The 16,092-nt window shown below is 41.4% G+C and overlaps 1 protein-coding gene across 1 annotated transcript in view; it reads right to left on the bottom strand.

The window, feature by feature from the left end:
- Positions 1–16,092, bottom strand: part of LOC110531973 (plexin-D1) — a 104,093-nt gene that overhangs the window by 62,468 nt on the left and 25,533 nt on the right. The window contains exons 8-12 of the mRNA XM_021615522.2: positions 7,231–7,330; positions 5,909–6,007; positions 3,731–3,823; positions 3,473–3,566; positions 2,605–2,762 (exon numbers count right to left, since the gene is read on the bottom strand). Of these exons, the coding sequence (XP_021471197.2) occupies positions 2,605–2,762; positions 3,473–3,566; positions 3,731–3,823; positions 5,909–6,007; positions 7,231–7,330 (544 nt within the window). The remainder of the gene's footprint in view (positions 1–2,604; positions 2,763–3,472; positions 3,567–3,730; positions 3,824–5,908; positions 6,008–7,230; positions 7,331–16,092) is intronic.

The following is a 16,092-nucleotide window of genomic DNA, read 5'->3' as shown; positions in this document are numbered from 1 at the left end:
ACGAGGCAGCCTACAGGGAGGAGGTCAGAGACCTGGCCGGGTGGTGCCAGAATAACAACCTATCCCTCAACATAACCAAGCCTAAGGAGATGATTGTGGACTACAGGAAAAGGATGACAGAGCACACCCCCATTCTCATCAATGGGGCTGTAGTGGAGCAGGTTGAGAGCTTCAAGTTCCTTGGTGTCCACATCAGCAACAAACTAGAATGGTCCAAACACACCAAGACAGCCGTGAAGAGGGCACGACAAAGCCTATTCCCCCTCAGGAAACTAAAAAGATTTGGCATGGGTTGTGAGATCCTCAAAAGGTTCTACAGCTGCAACATCGAGAGCATCACTGCCTGGTACGGCAATTGCTCGGACTCCGACCGCAAGGCATCACAGAGGGTAATGCGTACGGCCCAGTACATCACTGTGGCTAAGCTGCCTGGGATCCAGGATCTCTACACCAGGCAATGTCAGAGGAAGGCACTAAAAAATTGTCAAAGACCCCAGCCTATCCAGTCATAGACTGTTCTCTCTACTACCGCATGGCAAGCGCTACCGGAGTGCCAAGTCTAGGACAAAAAGGCTTCTTAACAGTTTTTACCCTAACCCATAAGACTCCTGAACAGGTAATCAAATGGCTACCCGGACTATTTGCATTGTGGGCCCCCCCAAACCCCTCTTTTACGCTGCTGCTACTCTCTGTTTATCATATATGCATAGTCACTTTAACTATACATACATGCACATACTACCTCAATTAGCCCGACCAACCAGTTCCCCTGCACATTGGCTAACCGGGCTATCTGCATTGTGTCCCGCCACCCACCACTCGCCAACCCTCTTTTACGCTACTGCTACTCTCTGTTGATCATGCCTGTATATAGCCTCGCTGCTGTTATAGCGTCGCTACTGTATATAGCCTCGCTACTGTTATTTTTCACTGTCTTTTTACTGTTGTTTTTATTTATTTTACTTACCTATTTTTCACCTAATACTTAAAACATTTTTTTTTAAATTGCACTGGTTAGAGCCTGTAAGTAAGCATTTCACTGTAAGGCACATGTGACAAATACACTTTGATTTGATTTGATTTCCCATCAGGGAATCATTACAGTAGCCTAAACTGTGGCAATTAATGGAGTTGTTTTCTGAGAGTCTCTCCTCTGGCACTAGAGTCCTGCATCCGGCAACAACAACAAAAACAGTCAGTGGTTCTAGAGTTAAGAGAGAACTTGGGGAAATACAATACGGGAATTTCACTTGACGTGTGAACTGATGATTTTTGAAAAATAGGCATGGTGGGCTTTTGGTTTCTCTCCCTCTAAAAACCGCAATAAATAATTCTATAGAACAAACTGTCTTTATTTACAAATTAGTAAGAATGTCTCACCCCATGTTCAAGAATGGCCTTTTCCCCTTTATTCAGATTACAATCGCTCACTTTCGATCATTTGAAATTAAATCTTCTCCAAAATATCATATTTTTTTATCAAGTTAATCTGCTCACATTGTGTGTGTTCAATTATTTGTGACATTGTGACATTTAAATCATATTGAAGATAGAAGCTTCCTCTTAATGAGTTCCGAGAGCCAATCTGTTATCCAACGATTAGTTTAATAGCCCGGCTACTGTAGGTGTGAAAATCCCTCCCAACTGGCAATTTATTTGATGCTTAAGTACTCTAAAGTTTTACAGAGTAACTGCTCATCAACATCTTTATGCTTTTGTTCATAAAATAACAATAAAAAACTTTCAAAATGCAGATGTTTATTTCAACTACAGAACAGTACACCCCAGCTCCATGACCACGGGTAAAACCTTGCTGAGATGATAAGATCAATGTATTTGTTGCAATGTTGTATCATCAGTTTCTCAAGCCAAAACGTCTTGATGGCCTTCACCAGTTCATCTTTGTTTGTAGGTTTGGCAGAGATACAGATTAATTTTTCAGAATAAAGTAGGCTATTGAAGGCAATAAATTGTTGTTTACTGGAACACCCAAAGTCATCCAATTGTTATAATAGGATTTGAAGCAACAGCCTAACCCCGTGTGGGGAAGCATGGGACTAGTCTTGATAAATCAATGCAGATTTTGTTTTCACAAAATCTCAATTTGGGTATTGGTTAGCCTACAATTAGGGGATGGAAATGTTAGGATAATTTTGCTCTTGGTCAGCCTACTCCCGACCGGTCACGTTGTACAGCGCCATATTGTCTTAACGGAAACCCTCAGGGTTTTGTTTTCGTTTTTCTTGGAATAGAAACACCATAATCTTAATCCAATTAATTAAGATACATTTCTTAAAGTCAATCCCATATACTATGTTCTCACAAAAAAAGGTACAGCCAATATTAAAAACTGTCAAATGCTTCTCAAAGATGCCCTCTGGTGGTCAAACTAGCACTAACTAGCATTAATGGCAACAATAGCTGACACTTAAATAAAGTACCATAGAATTCTGCGGCAGCCCGCAAGGTGTGCTGCAGTATGACACAACTTTAAAGGTTGAACCACTGTATACTAGAGTATAGGTTCAGTCTTATGGATCTCGCGGATGGGACATGATGTGTGTGTGTGTGTGTGTGTGTGTGTGTGTGTATGTGTATTCCTACCTTGGTGATCTCGGGGTCAGGACACTGGCTATTCATATACTGGCAGTCATTCCTGGGTCTACAGCTGTTGTCACACCAGCCACACAGATGTCCCAGGTTCTCACGTCCCCAACACTGAGAACAGTCCCCATTGCCCACCCCACAGTTATACACCTCCACTGAGAGTGAAAGAGGGGGAGGGAGAGGCAGAGAGCTTTATTATTACAATACAGCATGCTAGCAACATACAGTCTACATCACGTAACCGTATGGGCTGAATATATTATACTGAGCCTATGTCAGATGCTTTGGATAAAAAATATTCAACATAATAGAAATAAACCCAGAAAAACTGAGAGGAAAGACATATGAACAGAAAGAAAGAGAAACAGATGAGCATGCCTATGTTCCAGCACCTCCCATAGAGAAATCATGTGCGCTTGTGTGTGTGTTTTGATGACTGAGCACGGTATGAAGCATCAATCTTGTAATAAAGTATGCAGTTTTTCTGGCTGTGGGCCAGGGCTGTTCTTCTGCTCTAAGGGCTCACATGGTAAACACATGGCCTGTTAACTTTGAGAATATACTGGCATCTGGGAGTGTGTGTGTGTGTGTGGTTTTACTATCCTTGAGGGTAACAGAAGTCCTCGCAAAGATAGCAAAACATGGATAATTCGGGTCCCCACAAGGAAAGATGCTATTTTAGGGGTTTTGTTTAGGGTTAGGTTTAGAATAAGTGTTAGGTTTAGGAGATAGGGTTAGGTTCAGGGTTAGGGCTTTGGTGTTAGGGTTAAGTTTAGGGAAAATAAGATTTTGAATGGGAATAAATGTTTTGGTCCGCACAAGGATATTAAGACAAATGTGTGTGTGTGCGTGCATGTGCTCATACCTGTCACGGGTTTAGGGCTGTCGATGTATTTGTCCAGGTGTCCCTTTCTACGCAGACTGAGCTGAAACACCTGACTCTTCTCCACAGTGGTTAGCTATATGGTAAGAGAGACACGCCCACTGATCGGCCATTTCACCATACACTACCAGTAAGCATGGCTTCAATTGGCCATACACTAAACAGCTTATTTCTTATTGGCCCTTTACAAAGATTGTGTTGCGTGACAGCTACTCTTGGAACATGATTGGTTGTACTCACCGTCACTCCACTGCACTTGATCCCTGAGCTGTCCTCCAGCCATCGGGAATCATACCGCTGCTCGTTCCCAAAGTCACACTCTAGCTCCTCCCCCTAAGGAACAAAACAATACAGCCATGTCGTCATGGCAATGACATTTCATTTATAAACCAATCAGAGGGGAGGCACAGTCTGACATCACCCAGGGAAACAGGGTTTATGGGGACACATTTTGGGATACTGTATATTACCTTTACACATCTTGTTATGTCTTTACTTTCCTCATCCTAGCTAGTCCTGTAGCTTAGATGCCAATCTGTTTCTGCTTCAGCCAACTGCTTTGGAAATGTCATGCAAACATTGGCAAGAGAACATTGGCAAGAAAGCGACAAGTTAGCTAAAGTAACAGCCTGGCATCCATAAAACTCCATATTTTCACAATAGTTTGTTTTGGAGCTACAAATAGTGTCTCTTTATTCAGAGTGTGCACTTTTTCTAGTTCCATTATCAGCATGGTGGCTGTTTCGTTTAGTTGAGCTAACATACCTATTAGTCGATCAGGGCTAATGTTAATTGGTTCATGAATGTACATGCACTATGTAGGGAATAGAGTGTCATATGAGAAACAATAACAAGGACCTGGCTGGCAGAGAACTCTGTCCTCCTGAATAGTTGGTAACCATTGACAACCCTGGGAAGGGAGGAATGCAAAACATCTAAATAGCCCAGGATAATTGTCCCTGCCAAGCAGAATTTAGAATCCATTAATAATTCATCATATTCATCAACATCTGGACGGTAAAGTCCCCTACCTCAGCAACTCATCTGGGATGCAGAGGGGTTTACTATGAATTCACATTTCAGCCAAAACATCAGGAGATACGACCACACATTTTGTGTGTAATAGTGTACACGTCAGGAAGAGAAGTGCAGTCAATCTACTCAAAGTGCTTGCAGTCAGTCATAAGGTATGTATGAACAGTTACATTTGGATTGATTTAACATGTTATAATAGGCCAGAATAAGCAGTGTAAGGCATTGCATCTCAGTGCAAGAGGCTTCACTACAGTGCCTGGTTCGAATCCAGGATGTATCACATCTGGCCATGATTGGGAGTCCCATAGGGCGGCGCACAATTGGCCCAGCGTCATCCGTGTTTGGCTGGGGTAGGCAGTCATTGTAAATAAGAATTTGTTCTTAACTGACTTGCTAAATAAAGGCTAAAAAAATATATTTCAAAAAAGTATATGACTGTGATGCTTTGAACTGTAAAACATTTACCCTTTCACATTACATTGTTTATGTTCCTTCTGCTTTCGACTACGTTTCCCTGATTCATAAAGATCTTCTCTGAATGGTCATTGCGTTCTTTGCCCCAGATCGACTATATGCCAATTTGAGGCATAGAGCCATGTTTAAACAAGCTAAATAAGAGCAAGGATTGCCAGGTCAAGCTAGTTTGGACTTCCCACTGTAGTATGAGACCTCCTTTTCTATACTTTACAACACATATACATCTGACTCACAGCAAAGCTGATGACATTGTTCAAACAACTGAAATGAAATAATAACAGCTATCAAAGGTTGATTATATCTATGCCAATAAACTGTGTGTGTGTGTGTGCATGTGTGTGTTTTTGTGGGTATGTGTGACTAACTGTCTGTCGCCATAGAAACCCAGTCAGAGAGTGTGTGAAAGGGCACAGGGTTATGGTTATGACTGACCAGACTTGGCAACTAGTCAGAGATGGAATGTCACAAGCTAACAGAGTCAGACCTCATCACTTTTTTCCTCCAATAAATTGAGGTTAGGATTTGGGATATACAGACTGATCTGAGATCAGTGTCTGACGGTAAAAATTGTCTAAAAGTGAAAAGATAGGGCACATAGTACTAAAGATTGCTATGTGTTCTTTGAATGTCTCCATATGTCTGTGAATGCCTGTATATCTACTGAGAGATAAGATATCAGAGAAACTGGTGGGAACAGACAGCTAAAAGGTGTTTCAAATAAGTGAGGAGATAAAGCCATTCATCATTCTGATTCTAACCTGTTCATTGCAGATGTCTCAGCTCATTCCCAAAAAGCAACCACTCACTATCAATCCCACAAATCTCCCTCTAAGAGCCTGAATCACTTCACTCCTATCTTGTACCACATTTAGTATAGTATCTAACAGGGGCTACTGTATATTGTACCTGTACCACGTTGTCTAGGAACAGGGTGAAGTTCTGGGTCATCCCCGAGGGCGAAGGTGCAACATTCTCTGCCACAAGACTTGGACAGAAAGTAGCATTCTGGGGGACAGGAAGTGACACACACACTCAGGGGTTAAAGAAAACAATGGTTCCCCTGCAGACATCCGCTTCCAAAAATACCTGTCCTGTTTATGTTGCTGAGAGGAAGGAGGAGGAAATGAGAGGGTGAAGCTCTGCTCTGCTCAGAGTGAAACAACAGCCTAAAATGGACGGGTGGTGAGGGATTCGAAAAACAGGCCCACCGGAAGGCAAAGATGGCGGAATAATGGCAGGATGGGGCTCAACACAGAAAACCAGACTTAAAAAATGTTATGTCCAGCTAACAGACTAACAGAGCCATGCTCACTCTGACTCACCTAACCACACGCCTTCAGAGTACACCAGTTTCTATGGACTCAATCAGACTGTGTGTGGGGATCCAAACAGTGGCAGGGCAACTTTGCTTCTCTAACACCAACGGCAGTATGAGAGAGGGGTGGCTGGCTGTACCACAGCAGTGATGCTGTCAGAACCTAGGTATGCTCAGAGGAGGTGAGTAGTGTGTCTAAGGGGTTGTGATAGCTTCAATGAACATAACGAGCATTTCCTGCCGTAACATAACAATACTTAAAGGGATAGCTGTTCTCACAACAATTAAAGTTTGACTGAGATTTTTACATCTCAAAAGAGGTTTTATATTGAGATCAGTCCTCCATGCCAGATTTGGACCATTTTAAAAACATCATTACTAACAAACATTTTCAGATGAAAGCAGCTCCCACTCTGGCACCATACACACTAACTATACACCAGGGCACCATTATTCAGCACTGTACAGTAGACAGGAAAAACAGTGAAACAGTGAGCCTATTCTTCACTCTGGTTACAGAGGGCCTATCAAAAGCCCCCACCATGAAGAACTGGGAGAGAGAGGCCTGAGAAGGTCAGAGAGGCTTTAACATGACCCATTATCTCGTTAGGAGTCTGTTAACCATGTCTCCCTGTGTTTTATGGGCTGTTTCAAAAATGGCTGACAACTGTAAGATAGCTTTAACCTGGTATGACTGGCCGGAATGTTACATGAGGCCAAATCAGAATGGACTGAGATCATCATAGGAGCTTCTGATTGGTTGCCATTGATCTAGGGTTTAATTTGACATTTTCCCCGCTAATGTTTAAGGTTAGGACTAGTGGAGAATGGATCCTCGATCTGTAACTAATAGAGCTACTTCTAAACTAGCCAGTGATTCTGACTGGAGTGGTTTAACAGAGGGCTAACTCACCTCTAGCAGGCTATGTTTGGAGTCTTCTTTAGAGGAGAGGCAAGAGTGGCTGTCCTGGTCCCAGTAACACCTCCACCTGGTGCTCAGACAGCTGATACATCTGACACACAGGAGAACACACATAAATAAAGGTTAGACCAGGGTTTCCCAAAATCAGTCCTCCGGACCCCAAGGGGTGCACGTTTTGTTTTTTGCCCTAGCACTACACAGCTGATTCAAATAATCAACTAATCATCCAAATTTGATTATTTGAATCTGCTGGCAAAACACACACACGTGAGACCTGGAACCTTTAGTAAACACAGTGGACAAAGCAACATGCAAGGTCAAACAGGGTTACACTGGCTACGAGAGAAGATACTAAACATCGAGTTCCACTATTCACGAGGAGCTCTGTAAAGGCAGGAATCCCTGACAGAGCTGTGTGCATGCTTGTGTGTGTTTTCTCAGATAGCAGCCCAAATAAGAACACCTCCACTGTGTGTCACACTATTGCCTGTGGGTGGAAGACAGATGTCCCCACACCAGGAGTGATAGCGCCTTCAGTGATGCCCTGTCTGTCTCGTAACAACCATGGGAGAAGGGGTGCCAGCTTGCCATTTAAGAGAGGGGAGATGAAGGGGTTTGCAGGAACGTGATTTGCTGGGTGTGTGTGGGGGAGGGTGATTAGAAGCAGACGACCCACTCCAGGGACTCTTATCAGGCAGCTTTTTTGTTTTAGCTAAATTACTCTCACTCACAAACACATACACAGAAACACACACTTCCGCTCTCCCTCTCTCACACTGCTCGTCATATAGAGTCATCCTGAAAACCCACCCCTGACCCTGACACACTGAACACACAGATGAGCTCTTACTCTCAGGTCTCTCAGTGAGCACTGTGGTTCAACACACACTCTTAGTCTCTGTCAAGGAGAAAGCTGTTAGGGAGAATCAGGGGCTCAACTTTCACGGGGGACGGGGACATTTTTATTGTTGTCTCCCCCCAGTTTTATAATTGCACTGTGATACAAAAAAAGTGCCAATGGTGTGCTTTAGGACCATGCGGACACCACAGATCATGCGGACAAGTGAGTGACCAGCACAGTGCTACTGTCTGCAGCGGCTCTCTTTGTGTGTTGCAAAGTTGTAAAGTTGTAAAGGCAAGCAGAGCAGAAACGGGTTACTCTTTATTTGACTGATGTAGCTGTCAAGGTAACTGTTGAATAAACTAAAAGGAACAAAAAAAATATTACCAGTGCTGAGCTAGTAGTGTAACTACTAGCTAATGTTCAATCCCCTCTCGACTGAAGTTCTGTCTGAAGAGAATGAACTAGCAAGTAGCTACCACAGCCGGTTCAGCTCTAGCCTCTAGCTATCTGTCAGATAGCAATATCTAACAGCTGTTGTGTGTATGGAAATGTTTTTGTCCCGTTTCAACAGAAGTAAATTAACTTGGCTAATTTTCGGGCAGTACCATAAGAGCTAGCCAAAAGTTGGCTAACATTAGCTAGCTTGCTGACTAACTTTGTATTATTTTTGCCTCAATCACACTAGACCTGAGTCAAACAATGAAACCAGTGGCCAAAGAATTGAAGACGGATATCCTGACGTTTTTTGACAGCGCAATGTGAGTTTTTATTAGAGTCAGTATAGCAATGTAACGTTATTGATCTGTCAGTTTCCTTAGCTCTACAGGCTACTCTGTCATGGTGCACAGTCAGTACACAGCACAATATTGATGAAGATGAATGGATACAGATATGTTTGAATGCCCAGTCATGTTCATATCATCTCAGACATAAATTACTGAATTTTAAGATCATCCATAGAGCATCCTATAAGCCAGTGAAACTGAATATCATGCCCTCAGAAATGTAATTAGTCTGCTGGAAGTGTAAAACACAAAAGGGGACATATTTGCATATGTTATGATCTTGTGAAGGCTGGCTGAATTCTGGTAAAGAGTATGATTTGATTTATTAGATTCACTAGATTTGATTTATTTATTTTACCTCAGCAGGTCTACAGATTCTTCTCCCTGTTTTTGTTTGCTTGGAAATGTTGATACTGGAGACTGTTATAAGAAGAAACCATGTAACCTAGCATTTATAGTGGCTAAGAAATGCATTGGCATTAATTGAAAGGTTGGTTATCCTACCACAACTTCAGAATGAATGGCAGAAATGTCAAATTGTGTATCAATATATTTGATTTATTACAAGATTAAGGGTATACTGTGCAACTTTCATAAGGTCTGGGTGCCTGTTTGACAGAAGGGGTCTGTATTGAAAACATTCAATTATTTTTGTCGTACAGTCGCAAATAAAACAATTATTTTCATGGCACACGAGACACCTGTGTGATTTGGCCTGTCTCAGTGGACTAATCCATTGAGGAGGCCCAGTGGTGTAAAGTACTTTAAAGTAAAAAACACTTTAAATTAGCCTACTACTTAAGTAATTTTTTGGGGTGTATCTGTACTCTACTTTGCTATTTATAGTTTTGACAACTTTTACTTTTACTCCACTAAATTCCTAAAGAAAACAATGTACTTTTTACACCATATACATTTTCCCTGACACCCAAAAGTACTTGTTACATTTTAAATGCCTGAGGGCACAGTGTGTTGTGAAATCTGTGAATGTATTATAATGTTTTTAAAATGGTATAAACTGCCTTAATTTTGCAGGACCCCAGGAACGGGGATTCATAATGAATACAAATACAAATGCTTAGCAAGACAGGAAAATGGTCCAATTCACGCATTTATCAAGAGAACATCCTTGGTCATCCCTGAACATCCCTGCCTCTGATCTGGCAGACTCACTAAACATAAATGCTTTGTTTGTAAATTATAATCGGAGTGTGCTGCCGGAAATCCGTTAAAAAAACGCTTTTAAAAAATTATAAGCAATTTCAAATGATTTATACCTTTACTATTGATAATTAAGTGTATTTAAAACGAAATGCTTTTAGACTTTTACTCAAATAGTATTTTACTGGGTGACCTTCACTTTTACTTCAGTTATTTTCTATTAAGGTATCTTTACTTTTACTCAAGTATGACAATTGGGTACTTTTTCCACCACTGAGGAGGCCGTGGGGATGCCATGGTCCAAGAATATGGGGATTGTGGCTCAGATGCACAAGGCACGTCACCAGAATGTGCTCTCTCCCGCCATTTTGTGGGTATTCATTGTTTCATAACTTTTTTTATTTAATTTTTTTATTTCACCTTTATTTAACCAGGTAGGCAAGTTGAGAACAAGTTCTCATTTGCAACTGCGACCTGGTCAAGATAAAGCAAAGCAGTTCGACACATACAACACAGAGTTACACATGGAGTAAACAAACATACAGTCAATAATACAGTTGGGAAAAAAGTCTATATACAGTATGTGCAAATGAGGTAGGATAAGGGAGGTAAAGGCAATAAATAGGCCATGGTAGTGAAGTAATTACAATATAGCAATTAAACACTACAATGGTAGATGTGCAGAAGATTAATGTGCAAGTAGAGATACTGGAGTGCAAAGGAGCAAGATAATTAAATAAATACAGTTTGGGGATGAGGTAGATGGATGGGCTATGCACAGGTGCAGTGATCTGTGAGCTGCTCTGACAGCTGGTGCTTAAAGCTAGTGAGGGAGATATGAGTCTCCAGCTTCAGTGATTTTTGCAGTTCTTTCCAGTCATTGGCAGCACAGAACTAGAAGGAAAGGCGGCCAAAGGAAGAATTAGCTTTGGGAATGACCAGTGAGATATGCCTGCTGGAGCGCGTGATACTATGGTGACCAGTGAGCTGAGATAAGGCGGGGCTTTACCTAGCAGAGACTTGTAGATGGCCTGGAGCCAGTGAGTGTGGTGACGAGTATGAAGCGAGGGCCAGCCAACGAGAGCGTACAGGTAGCAGTGGTGGGTAGTATATGGGGCTTTGGTGACAAATCGGATGGCACTGTGATAGACTGCATCCAATTTGTTGAGAAGAGTGTTGGAGGCTATTTTGTAAATGACATCGCCGAAGTCGAAGATCGGTAGGATGGTCAGTTTTACGAGGGTATGTTTGGCAGCATGAGTGAAGGATGCTGAGTTGCGAAATAGGAAGCTAATTCTAGATTTCATTTTGGATTTGAGATGCTTAATGTGAGTCTGGAAGGAGAGTTTACAGTCTAACAAGACACCTAGGAATTTGTAGTTGTCCACATATCCTAAGTCAGAACCGTCCAGAGTAGTGATGCTGGACGGGCGGGTGGGTGTGGGCATCGATCGGTTGAAGAGCATGCATTTAGTTTTACTTGCATTTAAGAGCAGTTGGAGGCCACGGAAGGAGAGTTGTATGGCATTGAAGCTTGTCTGGGGGTTAGTTACAGTGTCCAAAGAAGGGCCAGAGGTGGTGTCGTCTGCGTAGTGGTGGATCAGAGAATCACCAGCAGCAAGAGCGACATCATTGATGTATACAGAGAATTGAACCCTGTGGCACCCCCATAGAGACTGCCAGAGGTCCGGACAACAGGCCCTCCGATTTGACACACTGAACTCTATCAGAGAAGTAGTTGGTGAACCAGGCGAGGCAATAATTTGAGAAACCAAGGATATTAAGTCTGTCGATAATAATATGGTGATTGACAGAGTCGAATGCCTTGGCCAGGTCAATGAATACTGCTGCACAGTAATGTCTCTTATCGATGGCGGTTAAGATATCGTTTAGGATCTTGAGCGTGGCTGAGGTGCACCCATGACCAGTTCTGAAACCAGATTGCATAGCGGAGAAGGTACGGGGAGATTCAAAATGGTCGGTAATCTTTGTTAACTTGGCTTTCGAAGACCTTAGAAAGGCACGGCAGGATAGATAAAGGTCTGTTGCAGTTTGGGTCTAGAGTGTCTCCCCCTTTGAAGAGGGAGATGACCGCGGCATCTTTCCAATCTTTGGGAATCTCAGACGATATGAAAGAGAGGTTGAACAGGCTAGTAATAGGCGTTGCAACAATTTCGGGAGATCATTTTAGAAAGAGAGGATCCAGATTGTCTAGCCCAGTTTATTTGTAGGGGTCCAGATTTTGCATCTCTTTCTGAACATCAGCTATCTGGATTTGGGTGAAGGAGAAATGGGGAGGCTTGGGTGAGGTGCTGTGGGGGGTGGAGGGCTGTTGATCGGGGTAGCGGTAGCCAGATGGAAAGCATGGCCAGCCGTAAAAAAAAAGCTTTTTGAAATTCTCAATCATAGTGGATTTATCGGTGGTGACAGTGTTTCCTATCCTCAGTGCAGTGGGCAGCTGGGAGGAGGTGCTCTTATTCTCCATGGACTACAGTGTCCCAGAACTTTTTTGAGTTTGTGCTACAGGATGCAAATTTCTGCTTGAAATTGTTCTTCATTGTTTGCTGTGTCTATCAATTCCCCATTACATACATCACCAGCAATAGTTTACATTTACTGTTAATTCCCATAATGTCTAATCTGCAATGTGTGTTTGGTTATGGTAATTTTGGACATGTGTTTTGCAGAACTCACAATCTATGCTACAATTGTAAGAAACAAGTTTTTGTTTATTTCATTCCATTTATGAGTTTTGTCAATTTAGTCATTGTCTTTTGCTTAAAAAACTCCTGTCAATGTTGATTAAGGTCATGAACCTGATTACGCACATCGAAGTAGGACTAGGCTACCTGGCCTGCATGCAAATGTTGGCCTATAAATGTTTCATTTTGGGATGTATGATAGTATTTCTGATTGTCTTAACTCAGAAGCTGTGCAGCTTCTCAAAGTATTTTTTCTTCCCCTCAAACAGGAGGTAAACAAAGTCAGATTTTTAGAATCAATTGAGAATGACAATAGTTCCGCAAAGTACTTGAACAATTTTTCCAGCTCTCTCCCTTCAGAGACTACTCGGCATTAAAGGGGAAAAAAAGTAATGCTCTGATCCAGTGGAAACGTCATAAAATACCTGATTACTTCTTAAGCCTTGCACAAGTAGCCTACAGCTGTCGCTGTCCCGGGCTCACTGGCGCGGGAAACTCTGACTGCCCAAATTTTTTTATACAATGTTTAAAGTTTTCTAGTGCGAGTTTTGATAGTTTTATAAAATGTTTCAGACAGGCCCTGAATAGCCAATATGATTTATCAGATATTTATTGTTATTAGGATATTTTATACCTGCAGGCTGCAATGCTTTTATGTGTTGGCTTTATGTAGATTGTTATTACATAGTTGGCAATGGCAATAGAAGTTTAGATTTGTATTATTTTCATTTAGATATAGAATGTAGATTAACCACAGACAATGATTTTGAGATACAACAACTATTATAAGTTAAATAAAACTGTTCCATGAAAATGTGCATATGAAATCATAACGGGCACGCAGATTGGTAGAAATGGTAAGATAAATTGGCACTACAAATGGAAAAGGTTGCTGACGCGTGTAGCCTATTACTGGCAACTTCAGGAACATAATGGTAGAATCTGCGAAGCAGCGGGAGAAGGAGGGTCGGGAACTTTTTTTTCTTCTTCTGGTTAGGCTATCTTGATCTCTGGCTCCCTCTTGAGTAATTTGTCATTTGTTGATTGTCTTCATTATTTAATCAAACAGCGTGCTTAAAGCATCAGACAAGTTCAGTAAACCTACATATAGTTGTTTTTATAAAAACACATAGGGTGTGTCTATATAGGCTAAGGAAAACTACATGTTTTAAAATGTTGATCAATCGATTGGTCAAAAAAAAAAAAAAAGACTACTCTTTGTGGACCAAGATTTTTTTAGTCAGGGACAGCCCTAGTAGAAATGTGGTAAATGCGCTTTAGATGACCCAAAAATTCTGAGGGAGAACCCCCCGCACTTCTAAAACTAAAGTTGCGCCCCTGGGGAGAATATACAGTTGAAGTCGGAAGTTTACATACACTTACGTTGTAGTCCTTAAAACTCGTTTTTTAACCACTCGACAAATTTCTTGTTAACAAACTATAGTTTTGTGCATGACACAAGTAATCTTTCCAACAATTGTTTACAGACAGATTATTTCACTTATAATTCATTGTATCACAATTCTAGTGGGTCAGAAGTTTACATACACTAAGTTGACTGTGCCTTTAAACGGCTTGGGAAATTCCAGAAAAGGATGTCATGGCTTTAAAAGTTTCTGATAGGCTAATTGACATCATTTGAGTCAATTGGGCGTGTGCCTGTGGATGTATTTCAAGGCCTACCTTCAAACTCAGTGCCTCTATGTTTGACATCATGGGAAAATCAAAAGAACCAGACCTCCACAAGTCTGGTTCATCCTTGGGAGCAAATTCCAAACGCCTAAAGGTACCACGTTCATCTGTTTAAACAATAGTATGCAAGTATAAACACCATGGGACGATGCAGCAGTCATACCACTCAGGAAGGAGAAGAGTTCTGTCTCCTAGAGATGAACGTACTTTGGTGAGAAAGGTGCAAATCAATACCAGAACAATAGCAAAGGACCTTGTGAAGATGCTGGAGGAAACAGGTACAAAAGTATCTATATCCATAGTAAAATGAGTCCTATATTGACATAACCTGGGACTGGTGCACTTCACAAAATAAAAGGCATCATGAGGAATGAAAATTATGTGGATATATTGAAGCAACATCTCAAGGGTCTTTCAAATGGACAATGACCCCAAGCATAGTTCCAAAGTTGTGGCAAAATGGCTTAAGGACAACAAAGTCAATGTATTGGAGTGGCCATCACAAAGCCCTGACCTCAATCCCATAGAACATTTGTGGGCAGAACTGAAAAAGCATGTGCGAACAAGGAGGCCTACAAACTCAGTTACACCAGCTCTGTCAGGAGGAATGGGCCACAATTCACCCAACTTATTGTGGGAAGCTTGTGGAAGGTTACCTGAAATGTTTGACCCAAGTTAAACAATTTAAAGGTAATGCTACCAAATACTAATTGAGTGTATGTAAACTTCTGACCCACTGGGAATGTGATGAAAGAAATAAAAGCTGAAATAAATCATTCCCTCTACTATTATTCTGACATTTTACGTTCTTAAAATAAAGTGGTGATCCTAACTGACCTAAAACAGGGAATATCTACTAGGATTAAATGTCAGGAACTGTGAAAAACTGAGTTTAAATGTATTTGGCTTAGGTGTATGTAAACTTCCGACTTCAACTGTACATTTTTAAAGGGGGAGAAAGGGACGGTCAGAGGGAGGAATGAGAGACAGAGGCATAGTGAAAGAAACAAGAGTGACAGTGAAAGAGGGAGACAAAAAGAGAGAAAAAGGGGGAAGTGTGTGAAAGAAAGTGAAAAGAGCTTCACCTAGAAACCTCATCGACACAACTCCCACCAAACCAACTTTTTTTCAACACACTTTTAATCAAAATCGAATGTCATGGTGAATTGTTTTGTTGAGGTCACATTGAATTATCGTTAATTGAAAACTCAGCCAAATGTAAATCACAAATAGACATTGAACTGATGTTTGTGCCAAGTGGGCTGTGAGAGCGCACTCTCAACACACAAACACACTCTTCTGGACACTAACACAGACGCAAGGCCCACAGAACCAAGAAACCAGGATTCGCTCCAAACACAGAACAAAATAAGCCTGTATCCTCTTACAGTGTGATGGTGAAATTCTAGTTTACACATACAGCCTCTCTCAGTCGAACTTGTCTTTCTGCAATTATTAAAGGTCCAATTCAGCCATTTTTTACATCAGAATCAAATCATTTCTGGGTAACAATTAAGTACCTTACTGTGATTGACAATGTGAATTGAAAACAAAAAGGAACAAAAATAGCTTATTAGTAAATAGATATTTCTTAAGTAAGAATTTATCCAGGACTGTGTGGGAGTGGTCTGAGTAGGGAGGGGAAAACTGAAAATGTGCTGTTATTGGC

Source organism: Oncorhynchus mykiss, chromosome 9, assembly GCF_013265735.2.
Source record: "Oncorhynchus mykiss isolate Arlee chromosome 9, USDA_OmykA_1.1, whole genome shotgun sequence".
Classification (NCBI taxonomy): domain Eukaryota; kingdom Metazoa; phylum Chordata; class Actinopteri; order Salmoniformes; family Salmonidae; genus Oncorhynchus; species Oncorhynchus mykiss.
Note: the sequence above shows the minus strand (reverse complement) of the source record. Positions and strands in the feature narration are given on the sequence as shown.